Raw genomic sequence first — 25,490 nt, 5'->3', positions numbered from 1 at the left:
TTTGTTAAATGTTATTTATAACATAGCCAGCAGCCATTTCACCCTGTAGCCCAAGACTGGTTGCCCATTGAAGGGTTGAGTCTGAGCAGGGTTGGGTCTGGTTACCTGGATGGGAGACTCCTGAGAAAACTAGGTAGAAGAGGTGTTAGTGAGGCCAGCAGGGGGCGCTCACCCTGTGGTCTGTGTGGGTCCTACCCCAGTAAAGTGATGGGGACACATAACTGTCAAAAGTGCACCGTCCTTCATTAAACCGAGGTCCTGACTCTTTATGGTCATTAAAGATCCCAGGATGTCCTTGAAAAAAAAGAAAAGAAAAAAAAGTATTTGGCATTCTGGCCAAATCTGCCCCTTGGGCTCTGTCCATCATGGCCTCCTAATCATCCCCATATACTGATTGGCTTCATCACTGTCTCCTCTCCATCAGTAAACCGGTGATGTGTTGGGCGTTCTGGAGCAATATGGCTGCCGTCGCATCATCCAGGTGGTGCTGCACATTGGTGGTGCTTGAGGAGATTCCCCGCTTCCATATGTGAAGCGCTTTGAGAACCCAGAAATTGTAAGTTAATCAGCAGCACCCAATTGTGTTTGTTACATGTTATTTGATGATCAGGAAATTTCAATATAATCTACTAAATCAGGGCCTGGATTCATAAAGAATCTTAATGCAAAGAGTAGCTCCTAGTGACAACATTCTAAGAAAATTCTTAGAAATGTGGGCGTTTACTCTTAAAATTAAAGAAAAAATCCTAGTAAAAAAGTACTTCAGAGAGTATCTTAACCCTTAAAAGAGGTCTTAAGGTCAAAATTGTTAGGAGTACAGATGAGGACTTAAGAGCCTTAAGTTTTTTTAGCAGAGGAGAAAATGTGATGCAGACAATGACAGTGAGTTAACCCCCAGTCTGACAGGCGGGTCTGTGACCAGCGCCGAAAATGGCTGCAGGACCGGATGTTGCTGAGGTGTTTTTTTTTTTTTACTATTCCCAAGCTGTACTCCTCACAAAAGCACAGTTTCCTATGCACATTCATAGACTGCGCATGTGCGAACGTGTTTCATTAAAATAAGTTATTACTCCACCACGTGTGTGACATTATAAACCAACGTAGTTGAATGACCTCTTTGCAACAAAATGATTTCGGGGAAACAGTTGTGACTAGCTTGTCGATTTCTTCAACGATGCATCGTACTAATAGTAGTGAAGCATCGAGTCACGGCGTTGTACGGGGAACGCACTCCAGAATAATAGACCCTTTTACAGTTGGTAAACATGGTGACGTTTTTTCGTGGGCGGAGCTTAGGTGGAGGCAGAAAGATCCATCTGGCCGCTTCACTAACGCTAGTTAGCAAGGATTGTTAGCTTGTTTTTTAACAATGACTGGAGAAAATCCGATATTATCTAAATGAGTAAGGTCACTCAGTGTCCAGGACCGCGATTGTTATTTCCAAAAGTTATTTTTAACGGACGGAACCAGATTGGCCGACCTGTAGCCGCCTACACCCTCACTCAATGATGGACGATCTGACAGGATTAACGTACGTTACCTCGGTTGAGTGGCCTGACTTCCTTATAGAGAAACCGATCGTAAAGAGAAACTGAGGGCATATAAATCTTTAGATGTCTATATGGTCCTGTACAAGACTTGTGTGTACGATCCGCAGTTCTGCCGAGCCCGCTGAGACCACGACAATGTAAAGAGTGACATTACAGTGCGATTTTAATGATGTGAATATTTTCTAGAAATAAAAGTTCCAGATACAGCATATTCATTTTTCATCAATTCTTGCACCAAACAACACAACAAGATGACATTTAATAATAGTAACAATTATTTAAGCTCCTTATTATGTAATCTGAATCTGTGCTGTTTTGCATTGACCGCCTCCAGTTTTCACTTTGTTTTGCCTCCAGCTAGCGCCGTGACGTAACTGTGACGTCGGCGCAAAAGGGGTCTGTAATACAACACAAACAGAACAACCTTACAAAACAAACATACACAGCAAATATACAAAACAAAACAAAAGAAACAAAACAAATGCTCAACCTGCCCCACACCCACAAACCACAGTAGAAAAACAAAAGCTCAACATCATACCTCAGTAATATAAGACCAGTTAATAACAGAAAATCCTTGAATTATCAAAAAAGGAGGAAAATAAGAGATCATAAATCAAAAACATGAACAAGTTCACTCTTAGAAAAAAGGGTTCTATATATGTAGCATAGGGTTCTTTACTCAACTGCAAAGGACCTTTTATGCAAAAAAATGATGATAATGACAAGAAAAAACCCTTTTGGCACAAAGGTTCTTTATAGGCTATTATTCATTCATATATTACATTATTCTGCAACATTTTGCAGTTGTTTTTAAATTATTGTTTATTAAACTGTTACTTAATATCCCATTTTAATCATGCTGTAACGTACGGACTGAGACAGTCGGATCCATGTGCAGCACTTTATTAAAACTTGAAACAAGCAGACAAACTCAGATACACAATTAAACAAAGGGGCAATCCAGAAACTCGTGGTCTAAACAGGCAGTGGTCGAGGCAGGCAGCACAGGTTCGTGAGCAGTCCAGGAAACAGGCATGGGTCAAGGGTCCAGGGATACACGGAGAAACAGAACAAGGAATAAATTGCATGCTTACAGTGTAACAAGACTTCGCAAGGGACACAGGGGAAACTCAAGCTTAAGACAGGTGCGCTAAACAAGATAATAAAACACAGGTGCATGAAATAAACCATAATCAGTCCAGGGTAAAACATGAATGAAACGATAAACTAAGAAGGAGTGCCCCCCAGAGGCTCAAGCGGGCACTCCAGCCACAGATCGTCACACATGCAGATTTTTGGAGGATAAAAACTGAAATGGCACTCTTTGTCTGATATTGATTAATTAATTTTTTTAACCCCCGTATCTTGAATTTTGTGATCATTCACATGCATTGCATTTTAGGGGTTCCAAATACGTAGCGCTTTAGAACCTTTTAAGGTTCTATATAGAAACTTTTCTTCGAAGAGTGAGATAAGAACATAAAGATAGTCTAGCGATTAAGGGAGGAAATGACGTCTGACTTCACTGAAAATTTTAGGAACAAGAAAAAAAAATATTGCGTATGTCTAAGTGAGTAAGACGATCTATATGGAATCAAAAATTGTTTCAAATAAAAAGGACAAACTAAATAAACACATTTAAAAATAAACAGCAGCCAATGGAATTGTCTTCTAGATTTATGATAATTAAGCAATTCATATATTTGACAATGATGAGTACAATATGGAATGATAATTGATTAAAATAAGTTTTTCAAAATTCTTTGAAATATAACAAACCATAGAAATTGGATGATAATCATTCACATCAGATGAGTCTCCACCTTTGAACAAGGGAGTCACTCTTGCACATTTCCATATAAAGAACAGCTAGTCAATGACAAAATAAATAGATTTAAATTTAAAAATGTATTAATTGTTTAAATGTTTTATAAATCCTGATATTTTCTTGGGAAATGACATGGAAAAAATGATAATAATATTCCGGTGTATTTATGGACGATTAATTGCTGGAGGCCATGGAATCAAAGCATCATTTTCATCAGGGTTCCTCTTTGGTGGGTCACCTCTGGATGCCACTGTGACATAAAAAAAAATAAAAGATTTGCTTTGATCCATAAACTACGATTTTCTTGTCACATTGTAGTACTTTTTTTTTTTTTTGCCCGCCACCACCCCCCCTCGTAGGAGGACGACTTTATTTTTATTACAAATTGATTACTTCAGATAATCCCACATCAACACATAATGCTTTGAATGACATAATTAGACTGGACATAGGTTGGTAGGGAGAAGGACGGACATATACAGACGATAGACAGGTAGACACTACCAAACAGAAAAAAAAAAGGACACAGTTTTAGCAAGTCGGTTGGGAAAATCTACTGAAAGGATAGGTGGTGAATAGTGTGAGTAAGTGTGTGTGCGAGTATGAGTGCGAGAGAGAGAGAAAGGAGAGAGGGAGGGAGAAGGGGGTTGTATGTATCAGCGTAATGATCTGAGAAAAAGGGGGGATTCAGATGTAGTACTTTTTTGATGCTAAATAAAGGGGTACAACAAATTGTAACTGAGGCAGTACTCTTAAAATTACATCTTTGTTTTTTTTTTTGTTTTGTTTTTTTTTTACCACAAAAAGGTTCATGTAGTACAGGTATGTATTTGTAGCCTACTCTAAGTAATGTGCAAATGTTTGTGTGTGTGTATCCTGTATGATGTTGAAATATGATTATGCTACATCATAAAACTAAAATTACAAAAATAAAAAATAAGATGAAAAAATATTGGAAATAAAAGTGATGAATACAAAAGCTATTTTCCCACAGAAGACTCATATATCAGCTGTTGGTAATACTTGCCAGTATATCTTCCTTTCTTTTTGAAATAGACAATTGCTCCGATGACAGCAGCAGCAACAATAACAATGACACACCCCCATATCAGTCTGTCATCTTTGCTCTGAAGTTCTGGAATGATCAAAAAGAAAACAGTAATTAGAGTAAAAGATTCCTGCCAAATTGATTTCAAGCAAGATACAAACGCAACATCAAATACTAAACACTAGAAAAGTAAATACAACAGCATTTATAGGGACCAGGAATGCAAAATCTGCAGCTTTAAGCTGTCAAAGTGAATACATTTAACCATTATTGACCAGTAGATGGTGCTGTCTTGTAAAGGCACAAAAAGCCTGTACTACTCGCACAGTGTTGAAGTGGACGTGAAGATAGCAAGTGTCTTTAGATTTTGTTAACTCAGTGGGACATACTCAGTGCGTTATTGTGATGCTTCTCTTTAAAATGTTTCATACATATAGTCAGTCTCTGCACCACTAAAATGTGTAACACTTTACATTTGACAAACAAATCACATGTAGCATCTACTTAATTTAACTTGCACTGGAAAGCTATTTTCCACCTATTTTTCATGAACTTGGAGAACATGATGAAAGCCTTAAAATATGCTCTGGAAACGGTGAGATCGTGTGGATTTAGTGTGCGTTAAGTTTGCTTTGGAACTTTTCAGACTATTGCACTTTATTGGCCATTGACTCGTAAGGTTTTTTTTCCCCTCTCCCTATCATAAGTAATCCGTCTTTTTATAAAGTATGTAAAGTTTAATTTTAACTGGCTCATCTTCACTCATTGTTCTGTTCTCTATAAACAGGTTAGTTCACTCGAACCTAAATGCTTGAGAATCATGTAAATATAAATACTGATTGCATAACAAGTGTTGTAACACGGGTTTAGTCATAAAAACAAAAGAATGGAGTGAACAAACTTTTAACTACATGCTATCTTATACAGTTTTTAAGAGATGAAAATGATGTGTGGTCTGGTTTCTGATGGGATTGGTCACCACACAACTGTATGTGTCGCTGACTTTACAATCCACCTCCAGACATAAAGAGACGTTGCTGATGAGATCAGACACACTGATGCTGGACAATACACTGATTCCTTTATACCAGGAGAGAGTCGCATCACTCACATTAAACACTGAACACACCAGTGAACAATTGGTCTCTGATGATGAAGAACATTGTGAAGAGTTTTTGGTAATGACCGGAACTGGCAGATGAGCTGGAAAACATGAGGGGAAAAAAGAAAAGAAAAGTTTAGTCTCAGGATCAAAAATTGAAATACAACTTGTTTAGTTTTTTAGTGTTCTGTACACATCAATCAGGTTGATGATAGACTATTTGTCTATCTATAGTCTATTCATTATCTTTAATTTTGTTTCAGTCTATTTTCTCCCTACTGGAACAGTAAATTCAGGCTTGAACTGAAATTATTTTTTCGGTATACTCACCATAAATAGTGACATTGTAACCCCAACATGTGGAAAGTGTACTGTTGTTGATCTGTAGTACCCATTGTGTGTTTTGATGGGGTTTAAGATGGTGAGATCTCCAGTCCTGCTGAGTATGAGTCTTCCATTGAATTTCCCACCATTACAAAGAGTTGTAACGTTATCTTTTAATTCAGCAATGAGTTTCCCTTGAAAACTCCACAATAAGTGATCCATCTGCAGTGAGGCTAAATTAGCGTATAGAGTGACGTCATTTCCCTCCTTCACTGGCATCACTGATTGTTCTATGTCTGTCCCAATTAAAATAGAAAAATCATACAGTTTTTCAGACACAGTTTAGGTTGTCATGCTGTATAACTTTATAGTTAATAGTATTGTATTGTATTTTCATAAAATTGCAACATGCAGTATTTTTTACAGTCTGTAAATATACAACAGTTTTCTGTTTTCGTAATACAGTATAATACTGTAGAGTAATTGCATTATGGGATTTTTTTCTGCACTCATTTTTAATTTCTAGGTCAAAGAAACATATTATTTTCTTATGTTTACAGGGTTTATTTTGATAATTAAAAGACTTTTGAGTAAATATGTGTGTCCATTAGCCGGAAGTTGAAGCCTCGCGGAAGCCGCCATTGTAGCAGAACTTCACCCGCTGTTAGCATCCCATTGACTCCCGTTCATTTTGGCGTCAGTACGTCTGGCGATCAGCTTTTTTAATGGACTGCATTTATATAGCGCCTTCATAGACCTAATGGCCAATGGGGTCGCTGTGTCCATTTCTTTTACTGTCTATGTTTAATGCATTCGCGTCAGTGTATGCAAAGGTCTAACGGAAATAAAATCACCATACATCATTAGATATGTATTTATCATTGAGAATCAAAATGTGCGAACATCCATACGCAGCACAAAAGTCTGAAAATCCATGAATTCGAAGTACAGGCGGAGATTAGCACTTCCTGACAAGACCCCTGTTCCAAGATGGCGGCGGTTTTGACGCATTCTTTGAACCCAAAGGCGACTTCTATTAAACTTTTTGAAATTGACACGCGTTTTTGAATAAGACTGACTTTGACTAATCACACTAGATTATATTTTTTTCAAGTGGGCTACGCAGGCATTATCTGGCCTGATGTAAACCTATTCTATACCCCATAAATAAATTATGAACCTGTTAATGAGCATAATGGGACCCTTTGAGAGAGACTTTGTGTGTGTACACCTCATTCACAGAGACTCAGGCACCGAAATGTCCGTTCTTATTTGGCCTGGTTATTATCATTTACGTCTTAACCGGTTTCTTACTTGCACCGTGTTTCGGTACCCATCCCTTTCCATAAAGCATCTGTCTGTGAATTCAGTTGCCTACCTTCGTCCATATTTTCAAAAAGTTTCTGCTGGTGAAATCAAATGCACTGGCACTGATCTGTGATTGGTCTGTTAGCGCATTAGGCCCAACCCCCTATGGGCGGGTTTGAAAGGGTGGGATTTAGTGCTTGTAGACTTTACAGAAATCCCCCCCTCTTACAGTTCCTTCAATGACGTAAAAAGATGATTTTTGCGTCATTGTAGGAGGAAGGGAAAAAGGTAAATAGCGTATTTCTCTCATCTCAGGGGAAAATGAGAGAGTGTTGCATAGCCGTTCAATAGTATGACTGGATTTCTAACAAGCTTAATGCAAATGGGTGGAGTGTCCCTTTAAACTCAATCTCAGTACAAATATTCGGCGTAGCAGCTGATTATTGTCAGAAGATTCTAACTAAATTAACCTTCCAATAACTGTTGTTTAAATGATAGATATCGTAACAGTTTAGATTCATACAGCTAAAAACATTTCCCCGCATGTCTATAATCAACTGACGTAGCCTACCTTTACATGTCTGACAGATTTGCTCGATGTTGAGATGTTGAGTCTGTTGGCTGATATTATTGTTGAGCACACATTTGTAAGTGTTTTTATCCTGATATTCCACATCCAGATACAGATAGAGACTGCTGATGTGAGACACACTGGTGTTGGAGTATAAATTGTTTCCTTTGTACCAGGAGAGAGTCACATCACTCACATTCACCACTGAACACACCACCCTACATTCGCTCATCGATGAAGGACAAATTTTATCATCTCTGGTAATTGTAGGAGTTGCGAGCTGCAAACCACAAGAAACCCGTTAAAAAAAAAAAACATTCATATAAAAACTAAAATAAATAACAGCTGATCAAATCCAAAACACTTTACGGAAGCCTTTAACTAAAGTACGTTTAGTTTAAAAAGTTTACAGGTAAATTAGTGTAGAAATCTCCTGTCATTTCATCTGACTCTGCACCTGAAAGAGATGGGGCCATTTTAGACATCTGCTTATATTACAACAGTTTAAGCAATTTTACTAATTAATTGTGTGGTAACAATAAAAACTTACCACATAAAAGCCACAAAAATATCAAAAGAATCGAGCGCTCCATGTCTGCAAATATGAAAAAACAATAATTAAATCTCTTAAATGAATGAATGTGAAAATGAAAATTTGCGTTTTCTAAATGCAAGGAAGCGCTAAGCTTTAATTATAAACAATTTTAGCCTGATTCAAGTAGCCTTGTGATAACTTACCGTGTTTTTTTAGTTAAGTTGCAATCAATGCCTATGCAAGTAAAAAAATGCAATGTGTCGCTTTGGATAAAAAAAAGTGTCCGCCAAATGAATAAAAAGTGTTTCCTCACAAATGTAATTAAGGCTGTAGTTCGCTCATACAACTAGTATTTTACAACCGCTGTGAGAAAAGATATCCCATCAAAATGAAAGTGGAGTGTTTTGTCATGAGTTATTCCAGTGAGGATCTGCTTCGATTGCAAATTTTTAACCCCAGTCATGAAGCTATATCACATGTTGAGTGTAACTTCATGTTTACCTTTTAAGTGCATAGAAAAGAAAGGAAGAAAAAATAGCGGTGTTTTATTTACCCTATTTTCAACGAAAAGTTAAACAGGTCCGTTTTATTGAAATTATAATAGGCTGATAATAGTTTTTAATAATAATATTAAAAACTAAAACATACAAACTAACACAGGGAGTAGAATATAGATTTTTGTTAACTTTATCAGACTAGTCTAACCAAAACAAAAATAATAATATCGCAAGAATGCTTAAGAGGAAACAGCTGTGCTTGTGATATTTAATTTATTTGAAACTAGACACTATACAGTATTAGGTAAAATTTCATTATTTCAGTTCTCAAGTCTGCTTAAATTTGCTTGAGAAACATTTGAACAGTGAAAATCATTTGAACTTTCTATCTGCAATCTAAGAAATGTCTGGAAATCCCTTAATTTCTGGGTGTAAGTATGCAAGGGATTACTTTTAATTTTTCTTTAATTTTTACAGTCAGTTATGAAGTAATTGCATTGAATAACCTATAGAAAAATTCTATATAAAATACTGAATTTAACAGCAATGTCTAATGTGGAAATGTATAATGTAACATACTCCCTTTTAAAGAGCCTATCCTTACAAATCCAGTTTCTGGTCAGTTCCAGAATAATTTTCATCTCCTGGTCAGTTCAAGAATAATTAATGCAATTTTAATTGATTTATTTGAAAGAATCAGTTTCCACCTTTGTATTGTTCAACTTTTTTATATGAGATTAAGTAATTCAATAAAGTAATCTAATTAGACTGTTAAAGACTCCATTTAACTGCTACCGTGTTGAATAAATCCTAAAAGTTTCAAAGATACGAGCACAAGTTGTTTGTGATACTAGAGACAGAATGCAGTCAGGTTCAGTGAGATAAAATTGGAGATAAAACTTTGACAGGAACTCAATTCTTCACTCTATTTTTCTTTATAATGGAAATATTTGCACTGTCTATGATTATATTATGGACTGGAAGATTTCAACCTTGAATCACTTGTGGAAACATGTCCTCCCCAATGGGAAATGCATTTACAGATAAAAGCATCTTGGAAAGGTTCAGTGAACTCATCCTGGATCACATATCAGTCTATTATATGTTCAGTGTTAAAGCACCTGAATGAAGTACTTACTAATGCGGATACCTGAGCATTGTTAACATATAATTGAAGTAAAGTCCAGGAAAACCCCAAACTCCAAATTTACACCAGACAGCACTTATAATATTTATTTTCAAAACCAATCATGCTTACATTGTACAGCATTGTATACATTCTTATTTTTTTTAGCTGTATGGGACACATCAACTCATAACAAGTCTTGAAGTGTGATCTTCTCCATCAGGCATCTGTAAGAAAACAGACATGAAGTAAACAGAAAAAAAGGGCTGAGTTTAGAGAAAAACGGAAGTTCACTAAGTAAATGGAACGGAATATTTAATATTATAGTGTATAAATATAGATAGACATGCTGCATGCATAACTTTATGAGAATGTTATTTTGGGTTCAGTTCCTGAGTTTGAAATGAATTTGAATCAAAGTAGCATAGATTAAAATGAACTGAAATTCTGGTAACACTTTACAATAACGTTCAATAGTTAATGTATTAACTAACATGAACTAACCATGAGCAATACATTTGTAACAGTATTTGTTAATCTTCGTTGATGTTAGTTAATAAAAAATAAAGCTGTACATTCTTTGTTCATGTTAGTTCACAGCGCATTAACTAATGTTAACAAGATTTTTATAAAGTATTAGTAAATATTGAAATTAACGTTTACAAACATTAATAAATGCTGTATAAGCGCTGTTCATCATTAGTTCATGCTAACTAATGTAGTTAACTAATGTTAACTAATGAACCTTATGGTAAAGTGTTACCAAAATTCTTATATCCCCATTTTATTTTTAAAGTCTTTAAGTTTGAGAGTTCTAGTTCCATTTCCTGTTGTTTGTGGCCAAACATAAAAGAGAAACTAAGAAATGCAGTGCCTTTAATGCAACATTGTGTGATTTCTAGGAAAAACATGACACAAATCGCATGTGTAAGCAAACAGAATGCTGTGGTAACAGCTAAAGGTTTCCAAAGACAGATTTTTTTGTTACTGTACAAAGTAGTGTCTTACCATGTGAGCACTTCGTGCACAAAATGTTGTTTCTGCATAATGAATCTCGTCCTCATCAGTCTGAACTGCTTAAAAAAATAATTTCTTTTATTGTTCAAAGCAGTGAAACCTCAATCTAAAAGCTATAAAAAAATTTACAGATACTTGCCTTTGTGTTCGTGTCCAGCTTCTATGACCTTGTTGTAACAGCATTTCAGACCTACAGCCCCAGCCAGAATCACAGCAACAAAAACTGATATTATGATGATAAATGAATGATGCGCTTCTGTAAAAGACAGCAAACATTCATAGTTGAGATTGACTGTGGAAGACTTCAGGGAGATCTGAATTTCAAAAGCAACCTGTGTTATCTGAGAGGTGAGACTACACTGTAAAACCTGATGAGTTAGTTCAACTTGAACCGTTTGAGGAAACCGATTGCCTTAAATCATTTAAGTTTATTAACTCAAACAATTTAAGCATAAGAAAACATTTGATTTGTTTCCAAGTAACTCAATAACTTATTGTTAAGATAACTTGGGTAAATAAAGTTAATAGTACTAATTAGTTACTATAACTTAAATCTATGAAGTACACTGTAAACCCGAATAAGTTGGCAGAACTCAAATCACTTTTAATAGTATAAACTTAGTTAGCTTTAAAAGCTAATCTGCTGATATAGTAAATGCTAACATATTAGAAACAGTATGTTATAAGCACTTACTAGCACAGAGGCACTTGCTGTATGAGCATAATAAGGGATAATTTGCTCTCAAATCAAGCTGAATTCACCACTCGTCACCATGATGGTAACTATCCGAAAGCCAACATTAACATAAATTCTTCTAAATTAGCATAACAAAACATTAATCACTACTAAATCTCACACTTAACATTAATTTTTCACAAAAAAACAACAACATTATATTGCACTTAATTTTAGCATTTACACTATTTTGAGTGCCATCGGCAAAGCATGCTGGGAAATAGATATTCCAGCCGTTTCAGTTAAACTTAAGTTCGTCTTAATTAAAATGAATAATTTCATAAAACTCAAAACAATGAAACAGTTCAGTTTACTTAAAATATATCAGTTCTGTGAACTTGAAAGAAAAAGAAAGTGCTAAATACTCATAAAAATTAATTTGACTGAACTAATTAGTTGAATTTAAGTTTGTCCTACTCAAACCAATTAATTATTTTGACTGTTAGGGTTTACAGTGTACTCATACCTTACTCTTAGTATCAGTGGTTCTCAAAGTGTGAGAATGGCGTTCAAGTACATGAATGTGTTGGATTGGTGGTTTGTCGCTCTTTCTTTACAAAGCAGCACCAAACGCCAATTCCACTGAATCATCTTCAGACCGTTGACTTGTTACCAGAACGTAAGATGCGTCATTCTTTCAAAACTAACGGAAAATCAACTTGAAATCAACGCGTTGTTTCAACGTTATGAAAGCAAACCAATTTTCGATTTCATTTAGCTTTGAAGAAAGCCGCGTCTGACGTTGGTTCAACGTTAATTCGATGAGCAAAATCAACGTTGTTTCAATGTCATGAGAGACGTCGTTTCCACGTTGATTCAATGTCAGTTTGCTGTCTGGGAGTGTTGGTGAATGGTCACGTGATCTGCGTTTTCAGTCGTTTTAATGTGGACGGAGATCAATTCTAATACGCAGACAAAACGCTGGTGTGGACGGAGATCGTATTCGTTTTAATTCTCCGTTTTTAAACGAAAACGCAGTAGTGTGGACGGGGCCCTAGATTCCAGATTACCCCTTTTACCGATCTGCAAACGCACAAGCATATACGATTATTCAGACAATTGATTAGGGATGCATTTAACAACAGCATCTGTAAGACAAACAGAAGATAAGATACTTTGATCTCCTGAGATAGGAATAACACAAACTGCCATTTGTCTCCACACCCCACAGAGTGAAGTTAGGGGAAGGCTTCTTTCCCTCCTGTCCAGAGGGGCATGCAACTGATGTTTTAGAGCTCAGACTACACATTGCCATTACTCATGCGTACTTGGACTGTAGAGGCAAAAATGGGTTTTCTTTTTATTGTTTATTGCATCTAAATAGAGGTGATCCTCAACCTCTGATTATCGTAATTCAAAGTGTACACGGAAAGCCACGGCATGGTTATAAAAAGTGCCATTAGATAAAGGTTCAATCCCAATTCACCCCTTGGCCCTACCCCTTGTTTTCGAGTGTACCCCTTGGCCCTTAAAACAGAGTTACAAGGGCCAAGGGGTTGAAATATTCCCCTACGAAATGGAAAAACCCTTCATGGACCCGATACGTCATCACCATCGTCGGTGATAGCTCTGCCGCTACAGGATTTCTCTATGACAACGACTGACACTCAGCGCAGCTGCTCTTAACTTTGAGGAAACATGGTGATTAACATTCCTTCCTCGAAATGATGTCTTTTCTGATTCAGAAAGGTCATTTACTATACGATTACGAATTTAAACGACTATAGTATTATTGTAAGAATAAATAAAGTGCATGGTGGTGTCATCTGGCGCTCAATTTAAACGTTTAACCGTTTGCGAAGCCATCTCACCAGTGATTTGCGATGCATTCTGTGAACTTTCTCGTAGCCGTCCGTTTGGAGTGTGCCTCTGAAAAATCTCATTTCGAGGGCTATGTGGCCCTACGCCTTCGCCCTATCCTTCGATCTCAACAAGAATCGGGACACCCTTGTAACGGAGTGTAAAATGTTAAATTTCTGCATAAATGGGGACAGCGCCATCTGGCTGATGCGTGATGGCATTTAGTGTACGGAATAGGGACCGCCCACAGCAGAGATAATGAGACGCTGTGGGTAAATTGCACTTTTCGAGCAGTCGGAGAATTATCAGTTAAAAGTGTCCAAAACGCATAAAAAACTACTTCAATGTGAATCGATCTTGCAATGAACATGTTTGGTAACTTTTGATATGTGTTTGGCGTCGAGTGTGTCATTTTATATCGAGTTATTTTGACTTTGTAATCCGTGGCACAATCGTAATTAATCTGTGCATTGTCTTGTGTTTTATGTAGAACTGATTCTTTCTCCATAAAGTGAAACCCCTATTTCCACATTTATATCTCCATTGTGCAGGTAATGTGTATAAAATATGTTGTTATAATATGTTTAATGGATTAATTGTTTTATTCATGTAGTATTCTGTATATTCGCCACTAGGTGGGAATGTTTCTCTTTACATTTATTTCAATTGATATGCTCATCATTTCATTGAGTTGATTTGTGATTAATTGACTGGAAATGTCCTATTGTCAGTCTGAAAAATTGTACTCACTATACGATCACAACGCAAAGATTAGAAAAGAAAGAGCACTGTTTTAAATAAACACAGCAGAGATAATGAGACACGCTGTGGAACTGATTCTTTCTCCATAAAGTGAAACCCCTATTTCCACATTTATATCTCCATTGTGCAGATCTCCATTGTGCAGCTCCACCCAGCAGAAAGACCGCCCAGGCAAGACCGTCACATTGGTGCCGTGAAGTTGTGATGACGCTGTGTTGCTATGGGTTGCGTCTTCAAGCAAGTTGATGGATGTCGCCGTGCTGCTGCATAAAGATTGGAAGCACCTGTCATCAGTTCAACAGCTCGTCTTTGGTTCACAGCCTTTCACGATCAGGAGACTCTTTGACTTTATCCTTTTTTCAGTTTATGGGACATTTCGCTCTTATCATTGACATTGAGTTTGTTTATATGTGTGTGTGAACTTGCAGCATATTTTATCGCTCATGATGAGTAACAGCAAGAGATATTTACCTGACCAATTCACTCCTAGTCCAGTAGGCAGAGGCAGAGGGGTTTTAGGTGTACCAATTCCCTTTTCAATTGACAGTCTCAATACTGGGAATAGCGATACCAGACCTGGCATTACAAGAAGGGTGTGTACAGTAAGAGAGTCAGATACAGTGAACATGCAGTCAGATGTCAATCAAAAGTCTAGAGATTTCAGCACGTCAACACCTAATACTGAACATGGTGTGTCTGATGTGTTCGGGCAAATGAGTTCAATTGTCCATCAGATTGGTCAACAGTTAGCAGACAACATTATGTCCCATCTTAGTCCTAGCTTGAACACCGACATGACAAATGAACAACACCCTGACGATTCTAAGGCTACTAATAGCACTTCAGGCATGGTTAATCTGTCGCAAAGTCAAGTAATTCAGCACAGAAAAGTCAAGGAGCCACCTTCATTCAGAGGGGATAGTTCTGACACAATTGAAATTGAAGAGTGGGAGGATCTGATGAGGACATTTGTCAAAAAGAGTAGTATGAATGCTGATGAACATGTGGATGAAATCCTTGTGCACCTGCGTGGAAAAGCAAAAGATGTAGTCAAGTTCTGGATCAGAAACTGTGATTCTGCCACCACTGTCTGTCCAAATTCTGTCTATAGCCTGTTGCGCAAACATTTCAGCTGTAATCATTACTCGCCTGTCCCACTTGCTGATTTTTACACTACCTTGCCTGAGGAGGATGAGAATCCATACGACTACTGGCTGAGACTCAACAAGGCAGCGGATGTTGCTTCTGAATGTTTGAGAGAGCAAGGTAAAACCTTTGACAAGCCCGGTGTTGAAGTAGTGCACATGTTTATCAGACACTGCCCGAGTAAAGACTTAGCCCTGACTTTCAGGTCCAAACCAATTGACAAGTGGTCAGCACATGAAGTACAGGCTGTACTTAACGACTATCAGTCTGATTTGTCTTTCAAAGCCATCAGTAAAGTGCATCGTAGCCAAAGTGAAAAGGTTTCTGTCAACAAGATTGATTTTAATGCAGTTCCAGTGCCCGCTCCCACAGTGTGCGAACAACAACAGAAAAGTACGGATTTATCTGCTCTAGAAAAAGTCATTGACATGCTTGAAAAAGTCCTGCTGACCAACAGACCCCAGTCTCTTCCAAAACGCCAGCCTTATAGGAGTCTCCCTAGGATTGAAGGTTTTGATGCTTTACCGTGTGCTATCTGCAAAGATGCTGCTCACTCTGCCTTAACACATTGTCGTGAGCACCGACTGTGTTTCCAGTGTCAGTCACCAGGTCACTCCAGATGTTTTTGTCCTGGGAGGAGGAGACAATTGCCTCAGCCTGATCAGGAAAACTAGCAGGTCTGTGCATAAGGGAGGTTAGCACAGACCAGATTGATAACCCTCCCATCTCTGACTCACAGGATTATGAGTCTGTATTTGAGCAGCTCAAACCCAGTGTCTCTCCTGATAAAACTGCTGTCTTTCAAGGAATACAACGAGTCCCCAGAGCTGATTCATTATTTTACACAACTGTATCTGTTGAAAATGGCCCGTCTTTCTCTGCATTACTCGACAGTGGTTCAATGGCCTGCACTCTCAGCGAGGCTGCTGAAGCTAGTTTGTTGGCAAGTGCTCCCATGCTGACAAAGTGTTCTGCCAATGATGTTGTTATTATTGGATGTGGTGGTCATCGAGTCACACCGACTGCAATGTATGAGCTGTCTGTCTGTGTTTACGGATGTAAAATGATAATACCTGTGCTGATTGTTCCAGGACAGACAGATGAGATGATCTTGGGCAGTAATGCCATCAAAAGCATGTTGACTCTCCTGAAGAATACAGATGACTACTGGAAATTGATCTCACTTCCAAGCGGTAATGGAGAGAACGAGAGTTTAGAGTTTCTTTCTTTGCTGTCCAACACACAAAGATGGAGAGGTGATCACGCACCTGGAAAAGTAGGTACTGTTAAGCTCAAGCACTGTGTGATACTGCAACCTCAGAGTGAACATCTTGTTTGGGGCAAGCTTCCTGTCAACACCGCAATGTCTGTGGGAAGTACAGTGCTTGTGGAACCAACCCAATCCAAATGTGGCCCTAAACAGATCATGGTTGGTCGAGTAATTACGCCTTTATGGGGCGATGGATGGGTACCTGTGAAAGTTATGAATCCTACTAATAATGTGTTGACATTAAGAAGAAATGCAAAGATTGCAGACGTTTCTCCATGCATCGCAGTAGAAGATCTTCCAGAGAGTGACCACCTTCAGTCTCAAATTCAACAATTTCAACATGAGGAAGCGTCTCAGGGATCTGAGGAGGAGATGGTGCATATCTTGAATGATTTGGGGTTGAAAGACCTGGATCTGACAGCGTGTGAAGTGTCCTCAGCATGGAAAATTAAGTTACTTCGTCTCATTGAGAAATACGAGTCCATATTTTCAAGGGACAAGATGGACTGTGGTGAAACCAAAGATTTTGTACATCGGATCCGCCTAGTGGACGACAAACCTTTTCGTCTCCCGTACCGTCGTGTGCCTCCAAGTCATTACGAGAAGCTGAGAGTAGCGCTGGATGAGATGGAAGAGAAGGGTATTATCAGAAAATCAAATAGCGAGTATGCTTCTCCCCTTGTCCTGGTGTGGAAAAAGAACGGTGATCTGAGGATCTGTACCGACTTCCGATGGTTGAACGCCAGGACCGTGAAAGATGCCCATCCTCTGCCACACCAGTCAGACGCCTTAGCTGCTCTTGGGGGGAATGCTTTCTTCTCCACTATGGACCTTACCTCAGGCTTTTATAATGTTCCATTACACGAGGACGATAAGAAATATACTGCTTTCTCGTCGCCATTTGGATTGCATGAATATAACAGGATGCCACAGGGCCTCTGCAATAGTCCAGCTACATTCATGCGCATGATGATGTCAATCTTTGGTGACAAAAACTTCACAAGTTTACTGTGCTATCTTGATGATCTCATGGTCTTCGCTCCCAACGAGCAGGTTGCACTCAACAGGCTGGAGATGGTGTTCTCAAGACTCAAGGCCCACAATCTCAAGCTTTCCCCCAAGAAGTGCCATTTCTTGAGAAAGTCGGTAAAGTTTCTTGGACATGTCGCTTGTGGAGATGGTGTTAAGACAGACTCTGAGAAAGTAAAGGCCATTACAGATGTTCAAGCAGTGGACTTAATGGACTCTGATGGAATCACTCCATGCCCTAAAAAAATTAGATCGTTTTTAGGTATGGTGTTATACTACCAACATTTTATGGAGAGATGTTCTGTTAAAGCTAAACCCTTGTTCGATCTTATCTCGAAGACAGACACTAAGGGCTCCAGATTCAGGAGGAGGAAACTCACCTCAAAGGCTGTGTGCGTTAAACTCTCACCAACAGACTGGACTGCAGAATGCCAGAAAGCATTTGACACTTTGAAGGAGGACCTTCTCACGAGTGTAACGCTAGCACACCCTGACTTCGAACGCAACTTCATACTGGCTGTAGATGCCTCGTTTGATGGATTGGGTGCTGTTCTTTCACAGATCCCAGAAGGTAGTACTATGGCCAGGCCGGTGGCATTTGCTAGCAAGACACTGTCACGTTCTCAGATGAATTACCCAGCTCACAGGCTAGAGTTCCTCGCACTTAAGTGGGCGATATGCGACAAGTTCCATTATTGGTTGAAGGGCCGTCATTTTACAGCTTGGACGGATAATAATCCCCTCACCTACATACTCACCAAGCCCAGACTCGATGCTTGCGAGCAACGCTGGGTTGCTAAGCTAGCCTCCTTCAGCTTCGACCTGAAATATGTACCCGGTTCTAAAAACATAGTTGCAGATGCGTTGAGCAGGGAACCTTTTGTCCAATCCAGTGTGAGTCATCGACTCGTGACTGAACCATACCAGTCTTTGCTCAACCAGGTTGATGGAGTTGTAGATCAAGTCGTCCAAGATTCCTTCCGACTTACCACCAACTGTCAAGTACTGAATCCTGCTGGTGATTCCTCTAGTGCTGCTGAAGTTGGCAGTAGATATCAGATGTCTGCTAATGCTTTGAGCTCGCAGGATGTAGCTGCAGTTTTTGACGCTCATTCTCCTGGTGGTGTAGGACAATTCATGGGTGTGGAATCCATCCAGCAATTCCTCGATGTGGACCAGACTACTGCACTCAACGTGAGCACACTTTCAGCCGCACAAGAACAGGACACCGCTGTGAGTAGAGCACTCTTTTATGTTCAGAGACACAGACGTCCTGATAAGTGTGAACGTGCTAGTGAGCCTCGTTCTGTCCTGCGGCTTCTTAAGCATTGGACTAAACTTATCATCAGAGATGGAATGCTTTTTAAAGTAAAAAGAGACAATCAAATGAACAAGAAGTTGTATCTATTCGTTGTCCCAGATGCTTTAAAACAACAGGTTCTTCATGGTCTGCATGATGTGGCTGGTCATCAGGGGCGCTCCAGGACTCTCTCATTGGCCAGACAACGGTTCTTTTGGACGGGTATGGAACGCGACGTAGTGAATTATGTGAGGAACTGCATGCGATGTATTGTTGGCAAGACACCTGAACCGAAAGATCGTGCTCCCCTTGAGAACATATGCACCACTGAGCCGATGGAACTCATCTGCATTGATTTTTGGACAGCAGAGCAGGGTGAAAAGAGTGTGGATGTCCTGGTAGCAACGGCCCATTTCACAAAATTAGCCTACGCCTTTCCCTGTAAGAACCAGTCTGCAAAGCAGGTTGCCCATCATTTATGGAATGGTCTCTTCTGCATTTATGGATTCCCTAGGCGTGTGCATTCAGATCAAGGTCCAAGTTTTGAGAGCAAACTGATGAAGGAGTTGCTGAAGATGGCGGGTGTCAATAAATCACACACCACTCCTTACCACCCAATGGGAAACGGGATCACTGAACGCTTCAACAGAACTTTAGGGAACATGATAAGAGCCTTACCTCCCCAGTCCAAAGCCAAGTGGCCACAGTCTTTGCAGATGTTGACATTCTGTTATAACTGCACTGTTCACGAGACCACAGGCTTTGCGCCTTTCTATCTGATGTTCGGGAGAGTTCCGCGTCTTCCAATTGATGTGATGTTCCAAAATGTTCTGAGGGATGATGCTGTTGTTAAGTATTCAGATTTCGTATCCAAGCTTAAATGTGACCTTGGTGAAGCTGCAAAAATTGCACAGAAGCACAGTTCAACTGAGCAAACCCGTCATGCAAGGATCTACAATCGCAAAGTTAGGGGATCACCTTTGACCATGGGCGACAGAGTTCTTCTGGCAAATCGCGGTGAGCGTGGAAAACGGAAAATTGCAGACAAATGGGAGTCCAACCTCTACGAAGTGATGTCAGTGAGATCGCCCATTAATGTCTATCGGATAAAAGACACTGAAACAGGAAGAGAAAAGATTGTGCATCGTAATCTCTTACTCCCTGTTAACTTTCTGTACAAAGATGGGGTCGATTTACCATCTAAGTCACATTCAAGTGATTCGACTGCAAACTTACCTGATCTTCCTGAGAGTGATGCAAGAACGACTCAATGGGTTATGCAGTCTGATCAGCACGATTGCCCTGATAATGACAGTGACTCAGTTGCTTTGTCCAGAGTTCAGTGTTCTTTGGATGTACAGAATTCCAATTCAAAGGCAGACTCTGATATCTGTGACCGCTCTGTACACATTGAAGTGGACTGTGACGTTCCACATTTGTTAGAAGGTCCACCTACTGACGATGAGTTAGATCAGTGTTCCTCTCAGCACTCCTTGACAACGCCAGTTTTTCCACCTTCACATGTAGTCAATAGCCCTGTTCCGGATACAGTTCACCCTGTAATTTGCAATCAACCAAAACACTCTCATACAGGCACAGTCCGTACTAGGGCCGGTAGGACCATTAAACCTCCACAAAGATTGATCTACGAGATGAATAGTCAGTTTGTGCATGATTCATCATCCCCAGTGATTTCTCTTTTTGATGTTGTGAAAAGCCTTTTTCATGGGTAATTTATGAGTCGGACTTTGTTTTGAGTGGATATTTTTTTTTCTCTCTTAAGAAATCAATTAAATCCTTGACTTGTGCGTGTGAAGAAAGGTGTTTAGGGCATCTCTTTAGTCTATGTTAAGTCTGGATTTTGGTACCAGTCCATACTTGCATACCTCCTTTGGAGGAATTTTGTAATTGATCTGTACGCTGCAATGTGTCAAGGAGGTTCACATCGTTTCTCTTTTTCTGGTTCTTGTATTGTATTCTATTGTTCAGGCGCTTCCCCAGTTTAGCATAATTTAAGGGGGGTGCATGTAACGGAGTGTAAAATGTTAAATTTCTGCATAAATGGGGACAGCGCCATCTGGCTGATGCGTGATGGCATTTAGTGTACGGAATAGGGACCGCCCACAGCAGAGATAATGAGACGCTGTGGGTAAATTGCACTTTTCGAGCAGTCGGAGAATTATCAGTTAAAAGTGTCCAAAACGCATAAAAAACTACTTCAATGTGAATCGATCTTGCAATGAACATGTTTGGTAACTTTTGATATGTGTTTGGCGTCGAGTGTGTCATTTTATATCGAGTTATTTTGACTTTGTAATCCGTGGCACAATCGTAATTAATCTGTGCATTGTCTTGTGTTTTATGTAGAACTGATTCTTTCTCCATAAAGTGAAACCCCTATTTCCACATTTATATCTCCATTGTGCAGGTATTGTGTATAAAATATGTTGTTATAATATGTTTAATGGATTAATTGTTTTATTCATGTAGTATTCTGTATATTCGCCACTAGGTGGGAATGTTTCTCTTTACATTTATTTCAATTGATATGCTCATCATTTCATTGAGTTGATTTGTGATTAATTGACTGGAAATGTCCTATTGTCAGTCTGAAAAATTGTACTCACTATACGATCACAACGCAAAGATTAGAAAAGAAAGAGCACTGTTTTAAATAAACACAGCAGAGATAATGAGACACGCTGTGGAACTGATTCTTTCTCCATAAAGTGAAACCCCTATTTCCACATTTATATCTCCATTGTGCAGATCTCCATTGTGCAGCTCCACCCAGCAGAAAGACCGCCCAGGCAAGACCGTCACACTACCCCTAGACGTGAATGCGAAAAAATGGAGGGGTAGGGCCAAGGGGTGAATTGGGATTGAGCCAAAGTTAAGTAAGGGTCATGACCTCTGGTTAGATATAATCTTACCTTAATTACTTGTGTTCAGATCTATGTGGACTAAATAATATATTCTAGAATGAGTAAGTAGAGTATGCGGTGCGAAACTCAAAAGTTTTGAATTCGGATGAACGGGTGTGATTTCAATCAAAGGTTAATCAGAATAATCAAATGCGTAGCTAAACTATCACAAATGACCAATAATTTGCCATTCAAACCTAAATTTGAGTTCTTGATAATGGAGTCAGATAAAAGTTTAATTGGAATTAAATTACTTTGCCACACCCACTTATTAGGAACTGTCGTTTGACTCTAATATCACGTACCTTCACATGTGTGACAGAGTCGACTGATGTCCAGATGTGTGGTCTGGTTTCTGACAGGATTGTTGATCACACAGCTGTAAGTGTTTTTATCCTGATATTCCACATCCAGAGGTAGAGAGAGACTGATGCTGATATTAGACACACTGATGCTGGACAACACACTCATTCCTTTATACCAAGAGAGAGTCACATCACTCACATTTAACACTGATGAACACACCAGTGAACAATTCTGACTTGATGATGAAAGACATTTAGAAGAATCACTATTGATGATAGGAATCGGTAGATGAGCTGAGAAAAGAGACCCAAAAAAGAAAATGCTAAATAAATGATTTTTGGATAAATTAAGATTTTCTATAACAGACTGAGAGTAAAATGGCATGATTTACTCAGTTTTACTCACCATGAACACTAACGGTGAAACTCCTGTAAGTGACCCCTCCTCTGACTCTGACCTGTAGTTTATAAAGTCCAGTGTGTTCAGATCTGATGTTTCTGATGGTCAGAGATCCAGTTTGACTGTCCATCTTGAGTCTGTTTCTGAATTTCTCATCTTTATCAAATATAGAGATGATGAGGTTGTGGATTTCAGCAATGCAAATGTCTGAATGGTAAACGTTAAACATCCACATGATCAGATCCTCTCTCTGTAGTTCAGTAACATCAGTTTTTAGAGTGACAGAATCTCCCTCCATCACTGACACTGACTTCACTACATCAGTCACAGCATCAAATAGACCTTAAGGACAAAGAGAAACAAAGATTCATAATTACAATACAAACATAGTTTGAAGTATTGAAATATGTGATGGGCTTTGTGTGCTAATATGTCACTGTTCACCGGTCATGCTTAACTCTTTCCCCGCCAAACACGGAATTTTCCGTGTTTAATGAAAAAAATTTGAAAAAATTTTCCGGGTATCCGTGTTTTAGGTGGTATACGGTAAGGAAGACCCGCGCGCATGTCCTGAATGATTCATTGCGCAACTCTTTGTTTAGAGAAACAGATTGCAATCGTCTCAAACAGTGGAGTAGTGAGAATGTATCAGACAGACAATGCAGAGGTATATGGCTGAAGTACTGGAGGTTAATGGACTCGGAGTCCGATCACTCTTTATTTGATAATTCTGAATCTGATCGGGACGAAGTAGTCAGTGAGAGAGATGCACATGTTCATGCTAGCCATGGACGTGCCGCAGATAGATCGTATAATATTATGACACTATAATATGTATGTGTGTGTGCAGGCATTTATGTGTGGCTGTCTAAATATGAAGGTGTAATTGTCAAATTATTTCTCTCTTTGTGCACATTTACCACATTGTAATATGTATTTGTGTGTGTGTGTGTGTGTGTGTGTGTGTGTGTGTGTGTGTGTGTGTGTGTGTGTGTGTCTCTAGGCCTGTTTATTGTAATTCCAATTATTCATTATTCACAGGTAGAACACAGAGAGGCAGAGGCAGAAGTTTTATTGCAAAAGTTACATTTCCCTTACATCCTGGGAAATTTGATATATTTTACATTTATTTTATGTTTTTAATTTATTTTGGAAAGTTTTATATATGAAGGAAACAACATCTGAATGTATTCTGCTTTTAAATACACTTGTTTGATAAAAATACCTTTTTCTCAGTTTTTTGTCCAAAATGTTGTGTTTTTGACAAAACCTACCTCTGTTCAAGAGGCAATAAAAAAAGAACAGATGAAGATAAAATAAAAACGTTTTTTTTGCCTAAAAGCAGAGGCTCAGATCTTTATTTTTATATATATCATCTTCATATATTCATGGAAGAAAATATTCAGCGGGGGCATTCAAATTTAGCGAAAATCGTCAAAAACCCTGGCGGTGGCTGGCAACTTTTTTTAAAAACGCTGGCGGGGAAAGAGTTAATTGTTAAATACAGACATTTGTGTCTCCCTTCGGGAGTTCTCCTCCGTAATTTTCGCTTTTAATGGCGCTTTTAACTTTCGCTTTTAAAGGCGGCAATTAAATAAAATGTATTAATATAACGAAACCCTAATATTCTAAATATCGTCATAGCCTGCTGCACATCTTCAAGATGAAAGTCTAAAAGGGAATATTTGCATTCATTTAAAATATATGTAGGCTATTTGAAAATAAACAGCAAAAAATATTAACAAGCGCAAAACCTGCTTTACTAAAACACAAAATTAAAATGTCCCCAAATTATAAAAAAAAAAACTACTTACCATTTAATACGAGCAGTAAACACAAAATGAATGAAAAAGAGTTGTGCCCCATGTTCTTTTAAAATATCCAAATACTATTTCTGATAACTCTATGGGCTACAATTCGTTATGCTCAGAAAAGCAGCATTTCTTGTCAAGGCTGTTACGTGGAATGAATAAGTGACCTTTAAAGGCGAGTAAAACATAATTCACACATACGAATGTGTGAAGTAAAGGCTTTATTATAATAACACATGAGCGCAATTGCGCTGTATGAAACGAGAATGACTCATAAAAATTCAAAATGGTTTCAGTTACACTCTGGTTCCATATGAGGGCGCTCACAGGACGTATGCAGAATGAATAGCAATGGAGCTAGACCATAGACAGTAAAAGAGCTAGACCCCTAAAAATCCACTTTTATATTTTTTTATCTTAGCAATTTGAATGTTGTATTCGAAAGGAGATGCAAAGAAAGTACACATTACTGGGTGTTAGATTTTTTAGAGTCACTTATTTGCTTTAAAAAGTCTTTTAAAATGTCAATGACGTCCTACACGTACGACCAGACCCCTTTACGGCAGTCTTTCAGTCACTTGTGTGCTGACGAGAAAAGCCGCAAAATTAAAAATACTAATGTTATTGTGTCACGAAATGTAGTTTTAATAGTTTTCAATGTAGTTGTTTAAAGCTCAAATTTGTGGTTTATTCATAAAGATATAGCGCCTATTTAAAAATTTGATCGGACGTTTTCGGAGTTGTGATATCCAGTCTTTCGCCGGGTCACAGCGCTCGGCTAGTGCTTGCCGCTAGCTCTGATGTCTCTAGTCTAGTGGTTAAACGTGAGATATAATTCAGCTTGTGTATATCTAACAGGCGATTGTTTACTTTATTTCTTTGTATCACATTTCTTTGTATCACAGTATCCATTTGCAGCTTGTTGTGTCATTTTATTTTATAATGCCTATATTTTATATAGCCTTTTCATTACTGTTTTATTTGCTGTATAGCCTACTGTTTGTTTATTTTATTGACTAAACTATTTACCATTACTTCTCACTTCATCTTATATTTACTATTTGCACTGCAGTGTATAGTTGTACCATATCGTAATAT

The 25,490-nt window shown here is 38.6% G+C and overlaps 1 protein-coding gene and 1 pseudogene across 2 annotated transcripts; both read right to left on the bottom strand.

Annotated features, from left to right (window-relative positions):
• Nucleotides 1-5,348: 5,348 nt before the first annotated feature.
• On the bottom strand, nt 5,349-8,026 carry LOC148995781 (uncharacterized; annotated as a pseudogene). Its single transcript, XR_016146399.1, has 3 exons — nt 7,735-8,026; nt 5,862-6,151; nt 5,349-5,632 (listed from the first exon to the last, which is right to left on the bottom strand). The product of XR_016146399.1 is annotated as an uncharacterized LOC148995781 (transcript).
• Nucleotides 8,027-9,985: 1,959 nt separating this feature from the next.
• On the bottom strand, nt 9,986-24,558 carry LOC120492916 (CD48 antigen-like). Its single transcript, XM_039691248.2, has 6 exons — nt 24,396-24,558; nt 22,588-22,923; nt 22,182-22,475; nt 11,049-11,165; nt 10,901-10,965; nt 9,986-10,119 (listed from the first exon to the last, which is right to left on the bottom strand). Exons 1-6 carry the CDS (start codon nt 24,445-24,447, stop codon nt 10,075-10,077), a joined length of 909 nt encoding a protein of 302 aa, XP_039547182.2. The 5' UTR covers nt 24,448-24,558; the 3' UTR covers nt 9,986-10,074.
• Nucleotides 24,559-25,490: the final 932 nt, after the last annotated feature.

The sequence above is a fragment of the Pimephales promelas genome, chromosome 2 (genome assembly GCF_988280905.1).
Source record: "Pimephales promelas chromosome 2, fPimPro1.hap1.1, whole genome shotgun sequence".
In the NCBI taxonomy this organism is placed as follows: Eukaryota; Metazoa; Chordata; class Actinopteri; order Cypriniformes; family Leuciscidae; genus Pimephales; species Pimephales promelas.
Note: the sequence above shows the minus strand (reverse complement) of the source record. Positions and strands in the feature narration are given on the sequence as shown.